This window comes from Ictalurus punctatus, chromosome 15 (genome assembly GCF_001660625.3).
Source record: "Ictalurus punctatus breed USDA103 chromosome 15, Coco_2.0, whole genome shotgun sequence".
Classification (NCBI taxonomy): Eukaryota; Metazoa; Chordata; class Actinopteri; order Siluriformes; family Ictaluridae; genus Ictalurus; species Ictalurus punctatus.
In genome coordinates, this window is record NC_030430.2 from 15,404,028 (window position 1) to 15,429,967 (window position 25,940).

General features: G+C 37.8%; 2 protein-coding genes across 2 annotated transcripts; both read right to left on the reverse strand.

The window, feature by feature from the left end:
• Positions 1 to 1,224: 1,224 nt before the first annotated feature.
• Positions 1,225 to 13,080, reverse strand: ttc34 (tetratricopeptide repeat domain 34). Its single transcript, XM_017488194.3, has 8 exons — positions 12,847 to 13,080; positions 7,179 to 8,955; positions 6,336 to 6,558; positions 6,056 to 6,248; positions 5,505 to 5,671; positions 4,871 to 5,144; positions 4,532 to 4,746; positions 1,225 to 2,680 (listed from the first exon to the last, which is right to left on the reverse strand). Exons 2-8 carry the CDS (start codon positions 8,906 to 8,908, stop codon positions 2,144 to 2,146), a joined length of 3,339 nt encoding a protein of 1,112 aa, XP_017343683.1. The 5' UTR covers positions 8,909 to 8,955; positions 12,847 to 13,080; the 3' UTR covers positions 1,225 to 2,143.
• Positions 13,081 to 14,246: 1,166 nt separating this feature from the next.
• si:ch211-112c15.8 (tumor necrosis factor receptor superfamily member 1A) lies at positions 14,247 to 24,450 on the reverse strand. The gene is made up of 10 exons (XM_017488195.3): positions 24,219 to 24,450; positions 23,066 to 23,171; positions 21,421 to 21,549; positions 19,534 to 19,656; positions 18,761 to 18,836; positions 18,164 to 18,207; positions 17,808 to 18,005; positions 17,609 to 17,646; positions 17,386 to 17,503; positions 14,247 to 15,504 (listed from the first exon to the last, which is right to left on the reverse strand). Exons 1-10 carry the CDS (start codon positions 24,240 to 24,242, stop codon positions 15,191 to 15,193), a joined length of 1,170 nt encoding a protein of 389 aa, XP_017343684.1. The 5' UTR covers positions 24,243 to 24,450; the 3' UTR covers positions 14,247 to 15,190.
• Between the last annotated feature and the right edge of the window lie 1,490 nt (positions 24,451 to 25,940).

A 25,940-nucleotide genomic window follows, 5' to 3' on the forward strand; every position in this document is an offset into this window, starting at 1 on the left:
TAGAGGATGTTTTGGCTCAAATCCAGCTCATCTGTCTACACACATAGGTCCAGCAGCACCCTCTAGTGGAAGTGGGAGTTAAACATAGCCAACTTATAATTTAAGTTTTTAGACCACACCACTCCTATTAATATAAAATGTATATGATCAATATTGGTGCATGTATAATCAAATAAAATATTTTTATACAGGTATACCAGCATACAGGTAAAAGTACTCACACAGTTCCACACTCCAGTCCATGTTTTGAAGACGTCAAGTAGCTAAAAGCAAAATGGATAACCATACATCAATATATTCCATAGTGTGAACACATTTGCTAAACACAGGGATACATTCGTATTCCTATGAATAAAATTCTTCTCAATTCAGTCTCACTATGTATCGGTCTTCACTCTCACTCTGAGATTAGAATCTGCGTGTTGTTTACAGTGAATCATCAAATGGCCACACACTCACCAGCTGCCAGACAGGGTACACACATTTCTGTATCTCTGATATTATGTGAGCAGAAGAAGGGACTTTTGGTCTTTATAAGATGTACCTGGGTATTTTTGAATGCTGTTTTTTTCTGTGTGTATGAATTAGTCAACTTGATTCTGGGAGATGGAGTAAAAACATTAACAATGAGTTACAATATTCTGCATTTAAAGTTGAAGACAGTCTGTACTATTGTGCCCATATAGAATAATGAAAGCATGAAATTATTGTCCTTGTGTAAGTGTGTGAAATGGTGTGTCAAGTGGTGTGTTATGCTGTGTAAACACTGCTGTTGGCCACAACACTGCTGAGAAAATATATTCGAAGCCTATAATACAGACTGATAGAAACCACCTACTTTATGTTAATGAGGTAGTGTAGCTCGCATTGAAATTACAGTAAGCTGTTATATTTTCCATAGGCTGAATGGCAGATAGCCAAGGCCATTTGGACAGAACTCCTTAGGCTCTTTGTAGGCTCTTTGCTCTTCTTTCACTACTTATTTGACCTTTTAAGAAACAGAATAATGTTAATAATGAGGCTGTATCTACAGGGTCATATAAAACCTGAACATTACTATTATTCATTACTATTATTTGCCTTAACAGCATTTTGTAGATAACCATGCTTTGTGGTCTCTATAAAAAAAACACACCCACATGCTAGTTTAATAGGTTAGGGTTTATAAATACTATCAAGCCAAAACCCTGCTAGGGGGGAAGTAAGTACAGCAAGAAAAGAAAACACAGTCAAGGGATTTTTTAAATGGCATTAGAGCTCATTTGACGGCTTGGTGAAGAGGCTGTAGGTCTTCAGTCTTTCTGACTCAGCCAGTGACTCATCTGTTCAGACAGAGAGAGGAAGTTCATTCCACAACCTGGGTGACTTTTGATGCATGTCTTCCATGTACCTTGAGGGATAACCGGTTCAGTCAAGTCATGCTAGAGGTTTCAAGCTAGCATGCTGCAGAACAGGATGTGTAATGTACAAGATTTCTATCTACTGTCACAGTATAAACTGCATCAATCCTGTTGATCTAGATTAAAAAGGCTCCTTGCAATTTTTTTGCAAGTGAAAAAAATGCATGAACTATGTGAGCCCTGAATAATATTTGCAAGAGCACACATAAAGAGAATGAGCATTAAACAGTCAAATACATACCTAAACAATAATTGCTAAATAATTAATTGAGCTTTGTACTCCACTGGAAACCAACTCCATCATATTTCCAGAAGCCATTTTTATTTTCATTCCATTCAATTTGTGTCCATTGTTCAGGTGTTCCATGAAAATTTCTGTTTCCAATTTTTAAAATCCCACAAATAGTTTTCACGTCAAATCATTTAACCTTTCCAACTGAAACTAAAGGATGACTTTTTATAACTATATTAACTGATTTTGTTTCACCATATTTCTGAATAGAAAACTACAATTACACATTATGTTGAAATAACTTTTTCATGTAAACATGAATGAGCACATGACAGATTAGAGCTGTTATTATCTGCTAGCATTCATTAGCCATTTATTCACACGTAACAGCATAAAAACAAGTGATCAATAGAGAAAAAGTATAGAAACATGTTCATAACTTAGAAACCCATATAACTTGTACCTGAACATTTCTATTACCTAATCATAAACCCAATGTATTTCGATCTTTTTAGTGTACGATACATGTTCCAGAGACTTCTCGTTTAATTCTGGCTTTGAGACGGCGCAGCTCAGCATGGTTGCTGTCTACCCTCAGACCACTCTCTGTAAGGCGCCAGGCTTTGTCCAGCTGCTGCTCTCCATAATTCTGCAGGGCAAAGCGTAGAAAGAGTTCAGCCATGCGATGCCTTCCTGGTCCAGCCTCCACACACAGCAGTGTCTGCTCTGCATGTAGCTCCAAAGCCTGAGAGAAGTCATTTAGAGCCACCTCGTCCCAAGAGAATGTCAGCAGATTCTGGCCCCGTCTGCACAGATCCTCCGCCTTAACCTTGGCCTCCTCACTGCTATCCTGGCTGTGGGAAAGAATGACCCTATCCAGATCTGACACTGCCTGCTTGTTGAGACCCAGCTGTGCCAGGCATGCTGCCCGCTGACGCAAGTGCTGGAGCTTTGTACCATCTAGCGCTTGCACAGCCACAGTCAGCAGAGCCACCGCACACTCCCACTGGCCACTCTCTGAGACTCTGCTCGCCTCCTGCGATGCTGCCTGGGCAAAGGGAAACATAGGCGTATGCGTAACTTGAACATCATGATAAAATGCCCTGTTCATGGAATAGATGTGACCTTTTAATGTTATAGCCAAACAGTCATGATGTTTATGTTAAACCACTGCGCTGCTGAATTCTTGAATCTGATTAGTCAAAAGGTGTTGATTCATTTTGTTTAACAGCATTGCTCAGATAGTAATTCAAATCATAGGTTTATATTAATGCACCTTCTAATATGTTATTGCTTCTATAGTAATAACTATTTCAGGAAATTGTATGGCAGATGCTTTACAATAATCCAAGGCTAATAAATAATATATTCATTCATGCTGTTTTCTTTTAACAAACAACAAGGTCCTCTGTGCTGTGGGCTGAAGAATTTGTGATTTGTCATTGATGTCTCATGACAAGCTGCATTTTTCTCCCTTATTAACTTCAAGAGCGAGAATAAAGAGAGGCTTTTGAGGGAATGACTGCTTATAGTCATAATGTATAGTTATAATGTAATAGTGTTAACAGGAACTAACTTGTCTTACATACATTCCACAGCAATAAATGTCACATGCTAGGAAAATTATCTTCAGAGTGGTAATGGCCCAAAACTTCACGTGCGAGTGCAAGTTGCAAGAAACGTGACAGGATGTGACAGCATTTGCAAATATCCTTATTTTATCCTTATCCTTATTTTAGAGGTGCAGTGTATAATATTTAAAAGTGTTGGTCTGCACTTATTTAACCTTAGGTTCCAAAGCACTTTACACTGTGTCTCATTCACCCACACACACACCAATGGTAGCAGAGCTGCCATGCCAGGTGCTAACTTGCCATCAGAAGCAACTTGGGGTTCAGTGTGTTGCCCAAGGACACTTTGGCATGTGGAGTCATGTGAGCCGGGAATCAAACCACCAACCCCACTATTAGAGGACAACCCGCTCTACCACCTAAACCACAGCCACCCATGTTTCTATCATTTACTTTAGAAAAACCATGAGCAACAATACTGCCATGCAGAGGATCTCCCTAAATTCTTAATTTAAGAATTTCTCCACCCTGAAAATTATTAGCTTTGCTTCTAGCCTGAAAGCTTCCCATTTCCATCCCTTTTCTACAAGGCATAATTAGTTTCAGCATAGGGGTCAGTTTGGGGGGCTTGTTAATGTTTTAATGCAATTTGGCCTGTAGGCAGCAGAGAGCCTGAAAATAAGCATTTTAATATAAATAAGGGAAATTGAGCACATACGGATACATGTTGGAAAACTCATTTTTTGGGTTGTGTCATCTCTACAAAAAATTAAAATGGGTGAATTTAATTGAAATAAAACAAGGGTGCCTAACACAGGGAATGCTGGAGTCCAGCACAATTTGATGTTTCCCTGCCCAAATATAAGTGATTATACACAAGAGTTAATTATACAGTTTAATAAATGTATTTGAATGGGAAAAACCTGTCTTTACTGGACTTAGTTGAGCACCCTTGAAATAGGATATACTGTAAAGCAGTCGTCACCAACTCTCTTCATGAGATCTACCTTCCTGAAGACTTTAGCTCCAACCATAATCGTGCCCACCTGACCATCTAATCATTGCCTTAAGAAGTTCTTGATCAACTAAAACAGGTGTGTTTGATTTTTCTTGGAGATAAAACCTGCAGGTGACCACTGATGTAAAGGCTTCAGACAGAGAATACATTAAAGCTTTCTGATATAGGTATAGGCTGCATGCCTCATATAAGGAAAGATATTGTATAATTCTTATTTTTTATTTGCTTCTATATAAACAAAATAATAATAATAATAATAATAATAATAATAATAATAATAATAACACTTTAGTTTATATTATTATGTTACCTGTGCCAGGCGTGTCTTATGCTGAGGCTGAATGAGAGTCAGGAGGAAGTCTAGCAATGAGGGATCTTTCTCAGACACCACACTCAAGCACTTCACTGCTGATCTGTAGTTCTTTTTCCAGCTCTCCACCACTCCCCATCTGGCCTGGGCTGCTGCGTCACGAGGCTCCTGACCAAAGACCTGAAGGAGGTGTGTACCAGCTGCCTTCAAGTCCCCTAAAGACATTAACAAATACACAAACAAAAGCTTTGAGCCATCAACAAAACTGATGACGCTTGTTTGTCTGAACTTGAAATTTTATGGAAAAGTTGTTATAAGTAAAGATACTGCAAACTTCACCTCGGGCAAGCAGGCTATCTATGTGTAGGAGGTGCCACCTTGGATCCCTGTAGTCAGTTTTCATCAGCACTCCACTAATCTGAAAGGCTTCTTTAAGGCAATCATGCTGGCAGGGTATTGGGTTGGTAGACAGAATGGTGGAAAGACTGGCACGACAGTGCTGTTGTAGCCATTCACAGATTAGCTTCCGTGCCTTGTCTTTTAAGGACAGAATACTCCGAGTTACCTCTTCTGCATCAACCTGAAGAGCTGCCAATATATCTTGTGTGGCTTCCTTGGAAAAATTCAAAAGAGAGTGGCAATTTCAATTCGTTACAACTCAATCTTTTATTAGTGTTAGACCATACAAAAAGAATCATGATCTACCAGTATATGTAGAATTAAACATGAAAGCATGTTAAAGCAATTCTCACAGACAAGTACAGGGGGCAGCATTACCAATGGCAAATAATCCTGCGGCAAGTTTTTTTTCTTCATGATCAGAGTTGGGTTCAATGCGATACAAAGTAACATGTTACTGTAAACTAATTACGTTTTCTGATAACGCCGTAATGTAACTATTCATGATAAGAGACACAATCATAAAGCAAAATACATAAATCAAGGCCCACAGGGCTCAGTATTAACAACACACCTTCTGCTGGTTTAACATTAGATAAGTAAACCCTCTTCCACACAGAGCTTGCACGTGATTTCGGTGATCCTTAAGGATAGCAGTGAAGTCAAAAATGGCAGTCTTCCTTTGGCCCAGTAAAATGTAACATCTAGCTCTCTCCAATAAGGAGTCTGTTGCCAAGCCACCTAAAAGATCAGAGCAATCTGAAATCACCATGAAACTAGCTTGGGGTTTTAGCTGTGGTTTAAGTGTGCTAAAAGAACTGACATGTTTACAATGGAAAATTCATGAACTAAAGCAGATTCAGTTGCTTGGGTTTCATTTTAGAAGGGGTTCTTTCTACAGAAACAATATTATAGGAACTGCTTTACGTCAGACAGATTTTCTATCAGTAGAGTCACTTCCTCTATATACCACAGAGCAGTATTTCACAGTCAGACAAGTAAATAATTTCTTCCACTGACATGGTCAAATGTGAAAAAACAGACAAGTACTGTACATGCTAACTGCTGCACTGCTGCTAGACACTTATTTTGAACTTGATTATTGTACACTAATTTCATACTTACCGGAAGCCATAATGGCAATAGAAAGATAGGCCACAGCCTCCCTGATGGCACTTTCCTCTTGTTGGCTTTGCAAAATGCGTTTTGATGCACTGTGACAGTGTTTCTCTAGCAGTGCCCTGTCCTTTAGAGCTGCCACAGAGAGCAGAGAGTTTAAGCAGCTAGTGTCCCCACAATGGATAAGCTTCTTCAGTAACTGTAAGTCCACAGAGACAATCATCACATCATTTTCAAGGCAATTTTTAAAGGCAATCAAACCTGTCATGAAGGATCAAAGAGGCACCTGGTTGGCATCATACAGGAAGCCCCGGTGCAGCTGGAGCAGAGCGAGTCGGGCAAGGACAGGTGAGCGAGGAGATGTGTGCTCCATGCAGAGGAGAATACGATATGCCTCCTCAACACGGTCCAGTTGGTACAGGGCATCTGCCACAAGGATCTGGGGCAAGTCTGCATCCTGCTGCAACTCCATCAAGAGAAGGGCGAGTGCATGTACGCCTACCGCCATTCTGAATGCAATAATATAAATATACCGATAAAATTCCAGTCAAAAGTAAATGCAATACTATACAAGACTATAATTGTAAATGGTAAATACAAGTTATGTCTATGTATGCGTTTATTTATTTATTTATTTATTTAAATTGTGTATATTTTGTAATATATGACAGCACATATATGTCATTATGTTTACTAAGACTGAAAGCTGTCATGGAGGCCAATAAAATTGTAAAATATACCACAGTTTTCTTGCATTTAACAATTTGTTCTTGTATTTCATAATTTTCTATTTAATTAATAGTTGTAGCATATTCACTATTGTTTTAACACACACAAGATAAGCAATTAGGAATAAGGACTCTGTCACTACAACTTTACACAATCATGCCATAACTCTATGTATACAACTAAACATTTTAAATAAGCAAATATTTTGTTTACCCTATCTATCTTACCCGTGTGTCTGTTAAAAAACAACTCAATGAGAACTATCATGTTGGTTAATGATGCTGATTTGACTTTATTAAGATTTATACTGTATATACTATGCATGTACATATATTATGAATACTGTAGTTTGTTATGTAACTGTGCAGTAATATTGTACCCTTCTTTGTTGATAGTGTACCTCTCTAATGTCATCATGGACTGATGGTCTTTCGTCTGTTTGGCAGCTGGCAGCTGGTTGTTGATAGGATGCTCCTGGATTGTATTAGCACCTGAAATATTTCTCTGCCCTGCAAACTCTTCCAGCATGGCCCTCCCTTGTTCAAGCAACACAGTGCACAGCAGGCCACGGTAGTTCCATGGCACCAGGCATCTGATGGTCAGTGCCGTGTCCTGATGCTGGAGTCGACTCGCCGTAATGTAGTCCAGAGCAGTGAGGTAATGTGAGCCAGCTATCATGCGCAGCAGTCCCCTCCCGCATAGAGCACGCACACAACTCTGAGGGTGAGGAGCACTATGTTCAATCACAGCCTGGAAATCCTCCAGGGCTCCTTGGTGGTCCTCAGACAGGAAACGCGAAAAGCCACGCAGTACCTGTACTGTGTTCTGGTAGTTCACAGGGGCGGCTGCAGCAAGCTGGCTGCTGATGGACAATGCTTCTTTGAACTCTCCATGCAGGAGCAGACAGTCTGCCAGTCGGACCCGCAGCTCCCGTGCGCCGCCATCAGGTTCCAGATGGCACAGAGCTCGAAGCTGGGCAATGACAGGGTCTAGCAGCTCCACACCTGTGCAGGAACGCAGGTCAGATCTCTGTAGAACCATCTCTCTAAAGCTAGACAGGCCTCTCTCAGCCTGATGCCGCAATTCAAAATGGACCACTGCTGCAATGCCATTTGCAGAGAATATCCTCTGGAACTGATGTCTGGCCGTCGCAGGATGGACAGTGAAACCTTCAGCGAGGTCTCGGCAAGCTTCACTCGCTCGTCCACTTGCTGAAAAACAGGCAGCTGCTCTGGCCACAAGTAAACTACTTCTCCTCTCTGGTGTTGCTCCCATTACAGCCAGTTCCAGGTGTGTTTTTTTATCTGTCTGGACTTCGGCCAGTTGCAGAGCCAGGGATAAAGCCTCAGCACTTTCATCGAATATGCCCAAGGAAAACAACACAGCTCCCTGAAGCTCTCTCACTAGTGTGCTCTCAGGTGAAATAGCAACTAAAAAGTCAACTGACTCAGAGGGGGGGAAATCCTCAGTCTTTTTTTCATAATTGTGAGTGTCATCCAATTTGCACTCAGCATTGAGAATCGGGAATTTTGGGGACATTTGCTCAAAGAAAGCTTTGACTATTCGAGGCAAATGCTCTGCATGCCGACCTTTGACCAGTCTCACTGTCTCTGATCTATTTGCAAGAAAAGCCTGCAGATACAGCAGAGGGCCTTTGGGGTTATGGGGATCTGAAATCAAGCAGGCAAGAGCTCTAGTTAATTCCACAATTACCCGTGTAGGACCCTCTGGACAAGGTGTTCTTTTTTCCTCCAGAAGAGATGAACATCGGGTGAAGATCTCATCAGAGCCATGGGTAGCCCCTAGGAGAACTGACTCCATTTTAAAAACTGAGGCAGAAACATTATTGGGACACAAGGTCGACAGGAATACTGCACCCAGTCCTTTGCTAATGCCCTCCATGGGCTTCTGTGTCACTTCTTGTCCATTAAGCCAAGCTTCCAAACTTGAAATAATGTGTTCTATACGGGCCCTGTTCAAGCTGCGCATATGGGCCATAGTGGATCCTGCATTACACCCAAATGCATGTGTATACAGAGCTGCAGCTCTCTTAACATCTCCAGCTATGTATATTTTATCTGCCTTTCTGCACAGCTCCACTGCTCCCAAACCCAGATGGGGGGCATCCATCTTTCTTCTGCAATGCCCTCTGTTCTAATATTCACATGATATTTCCTCTGTCAAAAAAACAAAACTTAAATTATTCATGTTTACTTTATTTGTGGGCACTTACACTCAGAAAATGTGGAACCCTTAAGGATTATCCCATTGGAGGACCTATCAAGAAGGGCTCCAAGCAGAAACCTTTTTGGAACACTTACTTGTCCAATGAACCTTTAATGATGAAGAATCCTTTTTGTTTCTAAGAACTCTGTATTGTTTTATTTAAATAACATTATTCTTAAACAAATGCATTAACTGTCATTAAAGCTGTTTTTAAAGCAAAAGAATGTACTCCTCCCTTTTAATTAGTGACATCACACATACACTCAGTGGCCACTTTATGGGTACACCTACCATTTAGCCCATGTAGCCTATTTGACACTAATATGGTAATGGAATGTAGTTCTAACGTATAAATGTTGCTATAATGGTAATGGATTTAGGTTTTGTGCTGGTATGAGTTTATCGGGTGGCAGCATGTTGCTTGAATTTTCACTCCTCAGTCACAGCTGGGTTTAGAACAGTCTGCCCACTAAGAATATCAAGCCAACAACAGTGCCATAATGCTGTGATCAGACAGTGGGCACTGATAAAGACCTTGAGGATCACTGATTCATCTTAGGTACCTGCTTTATCCTGTTCAGGGTCACAGTGGTTCCAGGGCCTACCCCAGGAACACTGGCAGTGAGGCAGGACTAAGCCCTGGATGGTACACCAGTCCATCACAAGGGGTAGAGGGGGCTTGATTGTGCAAAGAAATTGACTGGGTATAGTCAGTAATTACAGAGGACAAAAGTTCATCTATATGGTAAGTGTATGTGATAACATAGCCAGTGAATGTAAAAGCTAAAACCTGATACCTCTTCCTCTTGGAGTTTCTGCACTGACTCATGTTTCTGCTTTGGTTCACCCACATGCATACCCTAAAGACTGCACTTCTCCAAATCTGTTTATGCCCAAATCATCTTTTTCATCTGGATATTGATATGCCAGAGCTATGCTGGAAGTGGTATTAGGGAGGCCAGCAGGGGGTACTCACCATGTGGTCTATGTGGGTCCTAATGCCCCAGTATAGTGACGGGGACACTATAGTGTAAAAACAGTCTCATCTTTTGGATGAGACATTAAACCGAGTTCCTGACTCTCTGTGGTCATTAAAAATCCCAGGACACTTCTCATAAAGAGAAGGGGTATAACCCCTAAATTCTCCCATTGGACCTTATCTAACCTTATCCATCCATGAACTGGTTAGATCACTCTCCTCTCCTGTCCACCAGTAGCTGGTGTGTGGTGGGCGTTCTGGCGCACTATGGCTGCTGTCGCATTATCCAGGTCGAATACACACTGGTGGTGGTTGAGGATATTTCGCCCTCATAGAATGAAAAGTCCTTTGAGTGTGTAGAAAAGCACTATATAAATCTAAGGAATTATTATTATTATTAAACGTTCGCCTCACACCTCCAGGGTCGGGGGTTCGATTCCCTCTGTGGCAAACTGCGATTTGCACACTGTGTGTGCGGAGTTTGCATGTTCCTCCAGGTACTCCGGTTTCCTACGCAAAGACATGCATGGTAGGCTGATTGATTGGCATGTCCAAAGCGTCCATAATATATGAATGGGCATGTGAATGCTTGCGTGAGTGTGCCCTGCGATGGACTGTGACCGCCTTGTGTGCGATGCTCCCTGGGATAGGCTCCAGGTTTCAACGTGACCCTGAAGGAAGGATAAGCGGTATAGGAGATGGATGTATCATACTCTAGACGTGTACTGCTGCTGTAATCATAAGTAATCATAAAGAATGAGTCAGTAGACATCTATCTACGCACTTAGTATTGTTTGAATACATAGTATACAGTTGTAGAAGACTAATAATATTATCAATACTGCATTGGCTCCCAGTAAAATCTCGCATTAATTATAAAATACTTTTATTAGCCTATAAAGCACTAAATGGTCTCGCGCCACAATATCTAAGCGACCTTTTGGTTTTATATGAGCCGCCACGCCTACTTAGATCAAAAGATGCAGGCTATCTGACGGTACCTCGAATAGTGAAGGCTACAGCAGGGGGAAGAGCTTTCTCTTATAGAGCCCCACAGTTATGGAACAGTCTTCCTATTAGTGTTCGGGACTCAGACACAGTCTCAGTGTTTAAGTCTAGGCTTAAAACGTATTTGTTTACTCAAGCCTACCCTGACTAGATTCTGTTCTACTACTTCGCAGTCATAATTATCTTTTTTCTCCCTCTCTCCTTTCGCCGAGCCCCACACGAATTTATGGAGATACTAGAGATCCAGATCCTTTCTGCCTCTGGATGGAGCTCAAATCTTCTTTAATTCCAGACTGCTGGGACTACGGCTGCTCTTAACGCCATACAGACTTCATATAAATCCATAATGAACTTTTTCACAATATCTGTTGTTACCCAGATGAGGATGGGTTCCCTTCTGAGTCGGGTTCCTCTCAAGGTTTCTTCCTCTTAAAACATCTTAGGGAGTTTTTCCTTGCCACCGTCGCCACTCAGTGGCTTGCTCAGTTGGGATAAATTCGCACCTTTAATATCTGTATACCATGTTGATATTTCTGTAAAGCTGCTTTGAGACAATGTCTATTGTAAAAAGCGCTATACAAATAAAATTGAATTGAATTGAATTAATAATGTATATTATAATCCTACTAGCCGATGTTACACACAAGAGGATGGGTTCCCTTCTGAGCCTCTCAATAGGGCTAAAGGAAGTTGAGTGAAGTAGTCTTAGAATTGGGTCTTAAGATGTTTTCTGTATTGACTTGGACTTGTTTAAGAATTATTGGCATCAGTACTTGGAAATGTCTCAAGCAGATGCGCAAAGTTTGACAGGTAGTAATTCTTTCTTCTAGGAAATAGCCTAACCACTGGTGCAATGCACAAATGAAGCCACTGAGTAGAAGTAAACTCAGCTTTCTGATTCTCTCTTGACTCGTTCTCACTTTTATTTGGACTTGATATTGACTTGGTCTTGACCCCTTTACAACTTGACTCAAACTAGGCTTGAACTGGTCTTGGACTTGGCAGCATTGGGCTTGACTACAGCCTCAAACTTCCAAAGCTTCACTCTATACCTTTAAAGGTTTCTGTATTGTATAAGCATTTCCTTCATTCTGTGACACAACAAGGTGACTCCCCACCAACACAGCATGTGTGCGAGATACTAGTGTGCGACTACAGACGAAGCAGCATAAAAATAAAATTAAAAATGCACTTGTATCCACGTCTGCTGGCATCTTTACAGATGGCTCTACAAGCATGCATGTGAGAGTGATTATAACATAGAGTGACATTACAGCTTCTACCTCATCATCTGTCATCTCAGTTAGTTTTTCTTTGCCACTGTCACTTCTGGCTTGCACATTAGGGCTCCAACACCTGTAAGGCTGCTTTGTGAAAATGTCTCTTGTTAAAATGGTTATACAAAACGCATTTTAATTTAATTTAAAATGATTGAAGGTGTACTTTTCTTTGTTTTATAATAGTGTTAGTCACAGAGAAATACCTGGAAATAACTGGAATTACCAAATTGCTATTTGCTATTATACATGTAGTGCATTAGTTACACAGAGTGTATAAGTCATTGTATCAAGCTTGTTGTCGTGGACACAGGGCAATTTGAGATTCAGGCATTAATATAGAAGAAAGAAAAGCACTGTGTTTATCAGTCGGGCTGTTTAAAAAAAATAATAATAATAATAATAATAATTAAAAAAAAAAAATCCCTCTTTAACATACTCTGAAACACAATATGAGGTTCCCATGGCTGAAACCTGATAACGATCCAAAACCAGGTTAAAACTTTGTTGGCCACCGCAAATGCAACAGAGATAAAATGTGTTAGGTTGGCCGAATTTATTGCTAGTCTGATGCTCACCTGTCCATAGGATCTTCCATTCAGTTAGAAAGGCTGACTTTAGTCAGCTGCCCAAAGTCTGTCCTAAGGTGGTGACTATAACAAGTATCACACGTTCTTAAGATGGCTGCAAGCCACGTAGTATATTTAAATGCAGGTTTGTGGTTACGCTTACAAAACTGCACGTTTTTGTATTTTACATCTAGTGACTTTTGCTCTTAATTCAGCTACTTACAAATATCCACACGCTCGTGCGTCTTCTAGTTGCTATGGAAAAGACAAGCGACCTGAATGTAGTGTTGCCAGGGACGTTTATTTTCCTCCTCATTTAGGCGAAAAGGTCATATAACTTCTCAGTCTATTCCAATCTAGATTCATTCTAGATCGAGTCATTATAATAACCTATTGAATAATGTTGTTTAATCTTAATACCTTTGTGATTTGTGTCAGTGATCTGGTCTACTCATTCTCTTTGTATTAAAGTCATTGTATGTAAATATAGCCTACTTTATTCCACCATAGAACAGGACACATGGTGAAATGGTTTTAATTTATTTTTAGAAGCTGGGTTGGTAATACTTCTCTGTCTTTCTGTTGCTTCGTAAATATCTAATACTAATATTTAAAGAGACGGCGATTCACGCGAACCTGGCAACCCTAAATAGTGAACAGCTGCCTTCTGCTTTCATTGAGTGAATTACATATTCACTGGATGTTATTCTGGGGTTTTTCTTTTTGTGGGAGTTAGTCTGCTACAGTTCACGAGTTTTTTTTAATAGGCTATATTCAAAACAAACCAGGGGAAATTCTCAATAAGACGTTACATTTCTAATAGGTGGAATTCGTTTAAATATCTGGTGAAAAACTGGTCGCAGTGAACATAGAAAAAAGACAATGAGAGTGGAAATGCTGTACTGAAATGCGTCACTGAGACCGACAGCGTGACTCCTGGACGGACGTCACATCAAAAGGCGAATGGAAAAGTGTTCCGCTTCGCGCATGCGCTTTAGCGGCGCTAATGAGAAATGTAGGCTGTGAATGGAAGATGCATACAAAGTACATGTTATTGTACATGATAGCAATCTTCAGAAAAATGTAGGGGAATTCCTTTCATGCTGTGAGTAACCACATTGCCCAGTATCCATTTAGTCCTTTGTGACTGGACTTTTGCTGCTGGGGAGTTCTACTCAGTGACATCACACAAAGTCATAACTGATTAAAACATTCAGACAGGAGACATTTAACATAACATAGCCAAAAAAGTAATTTTGCTGGTAATAACTGTGGAACACCTGTTAGATTAATGATGTATCATATCCAATAGCTTTAATTTCTCTAAACAAATCTGAATTACCCTTTTTCATGAGAACAGGTGTTAATGGTCATATTTCCTGAAATCTTTCCTGTTTTTGTTACCATTAAATACACATACACACACACACACACACACACACACACACACACACACACACACACACACACACACACACATACATATAAGCTACATGACATTTATTGTACACAAATTAAAGAACACTTGCAAGTAGAAGGTTAGACACAAAAATACCAAAGGTAACATGACCGCAAATGAATATCATAAGAAATGCACGTAAAGTGCCAGCGTGACTTTCATAAATGTCACATAATACTGTACTTCACCCTCAACCCACCATTTGTGGCAGCGGATGTAAAACACGGAATGGTTTTTAAAACCTACAGTTCAGACTGAAGTGGTTTTATATATATGTATGTGTGCGTACATACATATATATATATATATATATATATATATATATATATATATATATATATATATATATATATATATATATATATATATACATACACACATACACACACACACACACATATACGCACAATACCCACACACACACACCACAGAGTACCCAAAAGAACCCCTTGGTATATGGCAAACAATAACATTATATATCTTAAACCACTGGCATTTTAACTCCTGTACTTAGATGAACCTTTATGCCGTCACACAGACTAGCTTCAATTTGTCCCCATGGAGTGCTGCCCCAATACTTGTGGAAAGTATAATGTATAGTTAAGTATAATTGTCTCTTTATATACTTTATGTGCACTTTATAATACATTTCAGATAAAACAAATCAAGAATACATTATTTCAAAAGTATAAGCAGCACAATGCAGCTTCTTATTCATTTCATTCCTATAATACACTGTGAAACCTGTGTTTGATCAATGGTTCTTGTAGGTTGTACAAGTGCAGTTTACACAAATAAACTGTTCCAACTGTCTCAGACATTCAGATTCGGAGTACTTGAGACCACTAAAGCATAGGGCCTGCTGAGAGGTATTCAAAGTATTCCCAGACTCATTTAGACTAAGGTCTCCTGCAAGAGCTGCAGCTTCTCCTGCAGATCCTCTGCACACCCTGACAGGTCCATAGAATGTAGTGTAGAGTAGATGTTCTCCAGGCAAGCGCCATTCATCTGGCTCCAGAGACGCAGCATCTGATACTGCAGTTCTAGATAGGAGCCTCTTGCCTCCAGCTCCACTCTCTCCATTTGATCGTCTGATAAAGAAAGCAACCGTAAAAACTCCTTCCAGCGCCGCACAGGAACCTGTTTGATGATGGTGTAGAGCACTGGGGCTGGCCACATCTCCTTCTCCGGCTCATGCCTGGTCAGCCCTGGTGAAAAAACATGAACAGTTGTTGAAGTATAGTGATGTATGGAATGCTTGTGCTCATGACAGCTGAGAAATACCTATAATGATCATTTGTCAAGATGCAATCTGTTAGCTCTAATCCATTACAGCAAAAAAAAAAAAAAAAAAAAAAAGCCATATTTACTGCAGTAAGATGAATATATTTAATTTTTATTACCTCAGAGGAGCAATAGAATTTAAAAGAATGTTGATTATATACCTTTAAACCGTCTCAAAATTGAAATGTAGGATTTATGTTGGAAAAATGAATAACAAAGTAAATGCAGGTACAGCTACATTTCAGCCAAAAATTCAACAAACCCTGATTGTGTCATTCAGATACTTCTCCTAGCCAAACTAGTTGGCAACTGACTTTGCATTTTAGTATCCCAATACAGTGTCTAGAAGAATGCAACTATCATCAAGCCTTTTTAACCAAGATGACATGTCAGAATGCAACTCATAACAACATGCAGTAATACTACTAATTTTCTGGCAGTCTTTATCTGTGTATGAGAAAAGACTTCATGAGTTTCTACAGAAATTTAATTTAGAGCTGATAATTTGCCAGTGAAGGGAGTCCACAGGAAGTGTTTGAGACATAAAGCATACACTTATGCTGCACTCTTCTATCTGATTGAGCAACTTCAGCATAGTCCTCATATCACTCACTTTCATCACTGAGCCTTCAGCATAGCTGACATGGTCACAAACACCCACCTGATTGGCAAAAGGATAAGGCTCAGAGGTGTTAGGAAAGGCTGGGTTTCTCATACACTCTCTCAGTTTGACATTATTTTTTTTTAAAGAGCTTTCAGAATCATCAGTTTTGAGATTGAGAGTAAACATTATTTCTGTTCACTATAAAGCAAATTGGTCAAGTATTGGTCAAGTCTAAATAAAGATGCTTTTAATTCAATATACCAAAACTGACCTAGTGCGGTACCATAAAGCACCTAAATTAGCCAACCCATCATTCTTATCCTAAGAACAAGATATCTGTTATAGAAAATGCATGGTATATTAGGGGAACATACAACACCTAGAGAATGCTAATTATATATACAGCGATGTGCAAACATCTTGTACTAACAAACGTCTAGCAAATTTCTGTAAAGCTCTCAAATGCTTCCAAAAATAATGAATAATATGAAGAAAATTTACTATAAAGAAAGACAGTAAAAACGAAATCAATTCGATATTTGGGTTGACATTTGCCGTTAAATCTGCAGTAGTTCACTTAGGTACACTTCCATGTATACATATATATATATATATATATATATATATATATATATATATATATATATATATATATATATATATATATATATAATTAAAATACAAAAAAAAAAAAACAAGCTGGAGGGTTGTTTAAAAACTCTTTGAAAATTAGCCCCAGTTGTTGTGCAGACTTCTTGTTATGCCACACATCTTATGTAATGTCTTCATCTTAAAAGGTGGTTTATAACTCGCAGTACAGAAAGTAAGCTTATTTAGTAACTTCCTTTTTGCAAAAGGAAAAAATCCAAAATGCTCTTTTTTACGGGCATAAATATAATCAATATAAATAAGTAAATTCACTGTCCTCTACTAAATTAGTAAATAAATATACTATTCATTGATATTATTTAAAGATACGTGACATATAGTGTGGGTCAGATTGAATAACCTCACAGTTGATAGCAATAATTATGTTTGCTTGTTCATTTTCTCAATAGGTAAAGGTTAAGTAAGGTTTTCTAAATAATTGTATAGAAATTGACCTTTTGCATCAACAATAAATGAAAAGCCACTCCTCGACAAGTCCTGTTGAGGAAAAAATAATTTCATAGTACTTAATTATAAAATATAGTTACTATGCCTTTTATATCCCCATTTATAATAAGGGGAGTTGTGCTTTGTCCGGTCCAGTCCAAGTCCAGATGTCTTTGTTTGTCTCTGGTCCCTGGATCTTTCACTGTGCTTCCAAGGACAATGCTCTTTAAAAAGCAGAGAAATAATTTTTTGTTTGTTTGTTTGCTTAGATTAATTTCAAACACACTAAAACAGTCATTTGTACATCATTCATGGAAGGTAATACAAACCAATGGCAAATTAACATTCAGCTGGTCCCCAGGCTGTTCTGTTGAAAAAAAAAATGGAAACATGAACACTTTTTACCGACTATGTCTATAAATTATAACAACATGTACAAGACACTTGGCAAACACATACAATATGCATGTGATGATGTATTCCCATTGCAAAATATCCAAACCATCAGACAAGAAACAGGTCATTTACCAGGTAAAGTTGGCGTGTTTGGTGGAACTCCATTATGACCAGGTCTTTTATTCACATTCTTTATATGAACCCAGCAGCAAAATGGTCTCCTCATACAGGCTTCAAAATCGAAGCGAAAAAGAGCAAAAAGTCCGAGCAGGACCACAATAGGCAGGGTGATCACAAGTACCAAAATCCATGTTGTGGTAGGAACTGGCACTAAAACAAGACAAAACTTCAACTATAACATAATACCTTGATGTCTGCGAATACATTGTATACAGTCAGAATACTGTAGTCTAAAGAGCACATGAATATATGAGGAATTGGTGAAAAGTGTTTGTCAGACAGTGTACATGTGTGTTATTTTTAATTACCTGATTTACAAAAGGATTCACAGGATTTATCCAAGCAACTGTGACTGTGATAACAATAAGAGAAAGAAATCAACATGAACAAACAACTTTATACATAAGTATAAAGAGACAGAAAGCCAGTCACCTGGCTTCAATAGTAGCACCAAAAAATGTGAATTACAGTTAACTGTAAACAGTTCTTGCTCTCTTTTAAGTACATCTGCAGAGTAGGTGTAATGACGTGGCCACTGAGTGTATTTCAGACATATTATGTTTCTGACATTTCTTCAGGAGAGCTGATTAGCAGATCTCTGTAAAATGGCAGGAAATTCTGACAAAGATGTTCACTCCTGTATACAGGAAACCAACAACCCACTAACCTAAATTCTACCACATTTCACTTTGAAGAATCAAACAGAATATGAAACTATTTTCACTAAGTTTCTTGAGTTTTTTTTTTCTTATTGTGGTTGTTGGTTATCAGGCCTAAATAAACATTGGCTGAATTCTAAAACTCACAATTAATCATCAAATGCTTAGACAATAGTCACCACGGTTCCTAAAAATCTTAAAACAAGAAGCAAAAAAGCCATTCTACAGGAAAATAGCATCTCTTACTCAGCACATAATTGGCATTTCCCCTTTTGATCCAAGAATCGGCCATGCACACAAGTCAATTTTTTACATTCAGGGCCTGAAGTACAGTGAGACATGAACAGTTTAAAAATGCATTCTCATAATATTTTAAGACAACATATCATTATAATTATAATTTCATTGGCAGCTACTGGTTTTTGAAGCATTTGTGTTTAAATGTGTTGCAATTTTAACCAATGAGCAGGTATATGTTTTATATTATTTTTTCTTTAAATAAATCTTTAGTAAATTGAGAAATGTCGTTATTCTATTGAAACATTCTTGAGCTAATCTAACTGGAAATGACCAAAATCTTATCACTGTAATTAAGCATTTTAGGCACACCACACATATATGTATTACAGTTAATAATAGCACTGTTTACTAGTGTTTTTCAAGTGCCCCTGCATTTGATAAATCCTTTAGTAAATATATCGACTCATTTGGATCTGAGAGCAACCACAAAGTTCCACAAAGATTTAGGTTTCCTCATTTAATTGCTGTTCTGTATCATTATGCTTTTTCTGTAGCAATGATAGTGATTAAACTGTAATAAAACATAACTTCCTAGTGTTGAAAAACATTTGATTTGATTAGCAGTATAGGGTATACATTGGATTCCAGACATTTACAGCTTGCAAACAGTCCGTTGTGCTTAAAATCAGCATTTTTTTTTATTATTTTATATTGATATAAAAAAAAAATAAAGGTACATACAATGGCACATGGTTGATTTGATACTAGATTTTACTTACACACGCTACGGTTTGTGCATTTCGTACAGTTTATACACCAATTGTCAGATGAACGGTAAAGCCCATCTTTGCAGACGCATTCCCGGTCCTTTAGATTTGTACATTCACTCTTAGCAATCTCATCTGTAAATCAAGAGATCTTTTTCAAACTTTACATTACACAAAGATATAATTTAAATATATTTAATTCTATAATATATACAGTGCCCTCCACTACTATTGGCACCCTTGGTAATTATGAGCAAAGAAGGCTGTGAAAAATTGTCATTATTATTTAAGCTTTTGATTGTTTGTTCAAAAAAATCACAAAAATACTCTGCTCTAATGGATATCAAATAATTGCAAACACAACACAGGTTTATTTAAAAAGATCATTGTTAAATATAGGTGTGCAACAATTATCGGCACCCCTATGAATTCATATAAGAAAAATATATTTGAAGTATATTCCCATTGATATTTTAAATTTTTTAGTCCACTTGGGTGACTAGGAACAGAAAATTGTTCAACCATGATTTCCTGTTTCACGGGGTTATGAATATGAGGTAACACATAGGCCAAATTCCCTTAGTCATTCATAACAATGGGTAACACCAAGGAATATAGCTGTGATGTGCAACAAAAGGTTGTTGAGCTTCACACAACAGGTGTGGCTATAAGAAAATATAAAAAGCATTAAAAACGCCCATTTCCACCATTAGGGCAATAATTAAGAAGTCTCAGTCAACTGGAAATGTTATGAATCAATGTGAAAGAGGATGTGTGTCTATTTTGTCTCAACACACTGTGAAGAGGATGATTCAAGTGACCAAAATATCTCCAAGGATCACAGCTGGAGAATTGTAGAAGTTACTTGCGTCTTGGGGTCATAAAGTCTCCAAAACTACAATCAGAAGTCACGTACATCACCTCAAGTTGTTTTAAGAAAAGGGTTTTAAGAAAAAAGCCTCTACTCTCATCCAAAAACAAACTCAAACATCTTCAGTTTGCCAGACACTACTGGAACTTCAAATAGGATCAGGCTTTATGGTCCGATGAAACCAAAATATAGCTTTTTGGCACTAAACACCAGAGGTGGTTTTGGCGCACACAGAGAGGTATCCATTTGTCTCATGCCCTTGGTTCACATGCCCAAGTACCTCATGCCCAGGGTTAAATATGGTGGTGGGTTTTTAATAATTTGGGGCTATTTTTCTGCCAGAGGACCTGGACAGTTTGTTACGATACATGGCATCATGGACTCAACAGATAGTAAATGAAAACCTGCTACCTCTGCCAGAAAGCTTAAAATGGGCCATGTTTGGATCTTCCAGCAGGACAATGATCCAAAACATACATCAAAATCAAGACAAAAATGGTTTACTGACCAAAAAATCAAGGTCCTGCCATTGCCATCCCAGTCCCCTGACTTGAAACCCATAGAAAACCTGTGGGGTGAACTGAAGAGGAGAGTCCACCAGCAAGGACATCAAAATGTGAAGGATCTGGAGAGATTCCGTATGGAGGAATGGTCTCAGATCCCTTGCCATGTATTCTTCAAACTTATCAGACATTATAGGAGAAGACTCAGAGCTGTTATCTTGGTAAAGGGAGGTAGCACAATGTATTGACTAAAAGGGTGCCAATAATTGTTGCACACCTATATTTAACAAAGATTTTTTTTTCTATAAACCTGTGTTGTGTTTGCAATTGTTTGATATCCATGAGCACAGAGTATTTTTCGCGAATTATTATAATAAAAGATCAAAAGGTTAAACAATAAAGACAAATTTTCACAGCCTTATTTGCTCATATTTATCAATACCAGGGTTCCAATATTAGTGGGGGGCACTGCATAATAAATCTAATTTAAGACTGAATTTTAAAATGATGATTAATTTTACTCACCAAATCTGCAAACACTGCAAGGTAAGCAGTCATTCATTATATTATCACCATCTACGTATTTGCCCTTTCCGCATTTCTCACAGAGTAACTGACTTGAATTTGTTTTGCATATTCCTTTTCTGAAATAACCTGAAAAGTCAGAATTGCATCAGGTTCCGCAAGAGCAACACATTTATATGTACTCTACAAGGCATTACAATAGTAGTACAAACTTCAAGTGGTTTGAAGTGCATTCATCTTACATATAAAACAGAACTGTTGAATTCTCAATGCCTATTGGACAGAAGGTGTTGGTTAATTTAGCACAGCTTGACATTAGAGCTGGCTGTTATTCAAGTCACAGGTTTATATTAATTTGATCATTCTAGTATACTAACTTTTATAGTAACAACATTTACAGGGACTTATATGGCAGATGTTCATCTAAGCATAATAATAAACAGACCTTTACAAATGTGCTGTTATTTTACAGACAAAAGTGTATAATTGGTTATATGGTAAAGCTTTCTGTAAGGAGATGTTTAATTAACATTGATGGGAGGAATCTCAGCACATTAGAAAGTGTCAGCGCATTGTAATCATCCATTTTCCCGATAGAGAACTTGCATTCTCTGGTTTCTTGGTAACATAAAAAGCAGCATTTTTTGTCTTATTAACTTGGATGTTCCACAACATTAAAAGTAGAACATTTCATTCATTCATAATTCATAATTAATTCAATCATATTTGTCAACATTTTTTATCATTTTCCAATTGTTGTGGAATAAAACACTTCAGAATATGCTGTAAATGGAAACTGATCAGTTTTGGGGTGGGAACAGTAACCTGGGTCACATCACACCACTACATCGTTCATTATTTTCCTATAACATAATGCCCTATTGTGTTTTATTCATTACTTATGCTTCATCTTAATGCTTTAATGATAAACTTTAAAATTACTGCTTACATGATATGGCCAAAGTTTGTGGATACATGAACATCACACCCATAGATGATTTCTGAACATCCCATTCCAGATGTATTCCTTGTTGCTGTTATAATAACCTCCACTCTTCTGGAAAGGCTTTCCACTAGATTTTGGAGTGTGGCTGTGGGGATTTCTCTATTTAGCCACAAGAGCATTAGTGAGGTTGTGCACTGATGTCAGGTAAGAAGGTCTGGGGTGCATTCAGTATTACAAAGGTGTTCAATGGTGTTGCGGTCAGGGGTCTGTCCAGGCCATTCAACTTAGTTCCAGTGAAGGGAAATTGTAATGCTACAGCATATAAAGACACCCTATACACTCTGTGCTTCCAACTTTGTGGCAATCATTTGGGGAAGACCCACGTATGGGTGTGATAGTCAAATGTCTCCAACTTTTGGCCATGTAGTGTATGAATACACACAGTACAATTGCTAATCATGAAGAAATTGACTCAGCAAAGCAACATGCAGCAAGCAGACACTTTGGTAAAGGCCTCCACTTCCAGGGTTCCAACTGAATCATCATTAGCATTACAAGATTGAAATTAATGACACTGACCCAATTTAAAACATTTGGCACAAAAGTGCACAACTTAGTTTGAAGGAAGCCAAAATAAAATGCTGAAAACAACACAATTTTTAATAATCTTTCCATTTCAAAAGGAGAAACTTTGTTTACCTGCCAAACATTTAGTTGTGCTAAACATCTGATTATCAAGCAAGGGTTTCAAACAATCTGAACAGTCTCCACTGTGGCACAGAGAGGCTGCGATCAGAGCAAGTACCTGGAGTACAAACAAATATCACATAGAACAATGATCCACTTAAGGCTGATTACCTTGACCAATATTTACTTCTTTACAGTTTTACCATTTGTTACAGTACAAAATTAATGATCTGCACAATTTTGGATATCTTTAATCTGTATCATGCTTTCTCAATTAAAGGAAGTCAGAAACAGATGAGCAAATCGCAACAGCATGAAAATAGAATATATTCTGTAGAACTGTAAACTGTAGAATTTTCTCTAGAACTGTAATCATACTTAATTACAAAATCACAGATTTGTAGAACCATTTTTACTTGAATAAAATTAATTGTAATTTCCAAATAGTCTCCCAATATCACACTTATTCAACTTGTAGACAAACGCAATTGTAAACAAACCATCTAGAACGGTTATATTATGTGGGGTTTTTAATACTTAATTAAGATGCATCACTGGATAACTGGCAGTGTGTTTAGTTTATCTCAGCTTCTGAGCACATTTACATGACCATACTAGCTGGATAGATATCATGTAAAGTTTCTACTGATGTCTGTACCCCATTTCTGAAGCTGTAAAGCCTTAGAAATGATCATTCTAGCACTGATCTGGAACTAGACTAAACTCAGAGTGATGATACAACTGGAATGGGGTTGGGTGTCCCTGCCTTAAGAATTAGACAAGGTGTCCCTGCCTTAAGTATTAGACAAGCTCTTTAGCTTTTCATAAACCAGTGTTCTTCAATGAATTTCAGAGAAGAGACACTCCAGTTAAAACAAATGTTGGCCTGTGGGTTAGCTATGTTATAATGAGCTTTTGTAACTAAAGAGTAACAGACCTATGGTAACTGTGGAATTAAGTATGTAATAAACTAATGCAATAACTATCAGCTTGCAATTACATACGAACATGCAATTACGATACAAAACTAATTAAAATACAAGTACATTTTTACTAGTATTTAATATTCTTTATGTGTTTTAAGAGTATTTATCATTTAATATGCAGGCAGTAGGTAACTGTAAGTAACTAATAAATTCACATTCATAAGTATGTGGTTACTCACCATAAACGCTGCTGACATGGTCATGGGCAAATGAGTTTTAAAATATCCATGAACAGAAACTTGAACTTCAGAATGCACATTTGACCAAATAAAATGTACAGAAATAAATAAAATAACCAAAAGGTAGGCAAATAATTGAATTTTGCTACATAGTAGCCTCAGACGTTCACAGCTACTGCCGATTTCACTAAACTGCTCTTCCACAAAAAGACTACTACTAACAGGATGTTTAGTATTGAGGACCTGAAACTTTATGTGGTGGTGAAGTGAAAAAAAAATTCTCAGAAATGTGACACAGGAAAATACGTCAAACCAACCCCTCCAGAGTTCTTAACAGGTGTCCTAGTACATGGTAGTAGGCTGGGATGGTAAAATTTTGTCACAGAGGAACATTCTCTTCTTTGTGATCTTTAGGTCACTCTGCTTTAGCTAAATCAGTAATCAGTCAAACTTATGGCGCTTCATATATGCAGGTTGTTTTATAGGTGCTTTTGTGTAACAGGACTAATAATGACACCTGGTGGAGACTAAAAGGCTCATGGTGACCAAAAGAGGTTTTAGGCTCTTTATAAAATAATAAGTAATGATATACTGCCATGACGTATGTACTGGCATAAAGTTGGTTTGACTTTGGACTTTCGATATTCGCAGATATGCAAAAATTAAGTCTCTAAAGTTAGAAGACCATCTCTAAAGTTACATAAAGTTACATACGACAACTTACAAGTTTGTAACTTCAATAACATTTGAAGGGAACGACTTATAGTCACATAGCTAACTGTAAAAGGTTCATCTGAGAATCAGCTATAACACACACACACACCTTTTAGATTTTTGATATTTAACAAAATAAACTATTAAATCATATATAAAATTGCGATGTATTTCACTACAGAATGGGCCCATACACAAAATATATCACAATTTAAAGCGCAATAGCATTTAAAGGGAATGACTTACAGTCACACAACCAACTGTAAAGTGTTCATCTAGGTGTCTGGTATGGTGTCTGGTATCCTTTTATATTATATATTACAAATTAGAAAAAAAAAAGAAAAAAAAAGAAAGAAAAAAAAAAGCATGACTGCTTAGCCCCTAGTGTAAAGAGGTCCACTTCTTTTTGACGTGTTTTCTTGTCACAGGGTATTGAATGGTGAATGACATGCTGTGTCCTTTTCTATCACAGGATCTTTAATAAATTAAACAAAAAAAATTATTTTGGACCAAAGCTCTCCAGTATCATCTTGAAAATGTAAAAATTTAGAAATATATTTTGAAAAGATTATGTTCTATCCCTCCTGTTGGTGTTCCAGAGACTTGGCATATATCTTGCAGATCTCTGGTTCCTTAACCATTATTTTCATAAGAATAAAATGAAAGGCTTTGAGTCTTTTACACTGTGTAAGTATACTAGTCTTCTCATGAGTTTTTTTTTTAATGCTGTCAAATCCTTACAATAATTGTACTTATTAACTTTTACTATAAGTAGCAAGCATTTCACAATAATTATTAAGTGTAAAGTGAGTGATATATGTAAAGATAATAATTACCATATACTACATATATAGGAAATTAGTAGGCAATAATGTTTTAATGCTTAATGTTATCCTGTAAATCATTTTGATTTGTAATAATAGTAATAATAATGAGCCTTTATTGGTCACATATACATTACAGCACAGTGAAATTCTTTTCCTCGCATACCCCAGCAAGTTAGGAAGT

What these genes read in the sequence shown, in the direction of transcription:
- ttc34 (XM_017488194.3), bottom strand. Translation starts at nt 8,908, where the DNA reads ATGGATGCCCCCCATCTGGGTTTGGGAGCAGTGGAGCTGTGCAGAAAG. An exon ending in TCCATGATGACATTAGAGAG is followed by an intron (nt 6,559 to 7,178) that starts GTACACTATCAA and finishes TATTGCATTCAG; the next exon opens with AATGGCGGTAGGCGTACATG. An exon ending in AGATAGCCTGCTTGCCCGAG is followed by an intron (nt 4,747 to 4,870) that starts GTGAAGTTTGCA and finishes TAATGTCTTTAG; the next exon opens with GGGACTTGAAGGCAGCTGGT.
- si:ch211-112c15.8 (XM_017488195.3), bottom strand. Translation starts at nt 24,242, where the DNA reads ATGACCATGTCAGCAGCGTTTATG. An exon ending in ATGCACAAACCGTAGCGTGT is followed by an intron (nt 18,837 to 19,533) that starts GTAAGTAAAATC and finishes ACTGTACTTCAG; the next exon opens with GCCCTGAATGTAAAAAATTG. An exon ending in AAACACGCCAACTTTACCTG is followed by an intron (nt 17,647 to 17,807) that starts GTAAATGACCTG and finishes TTTTTTCAACAG; the next exon opens with AACAGCCTGGGGACCAGCTG.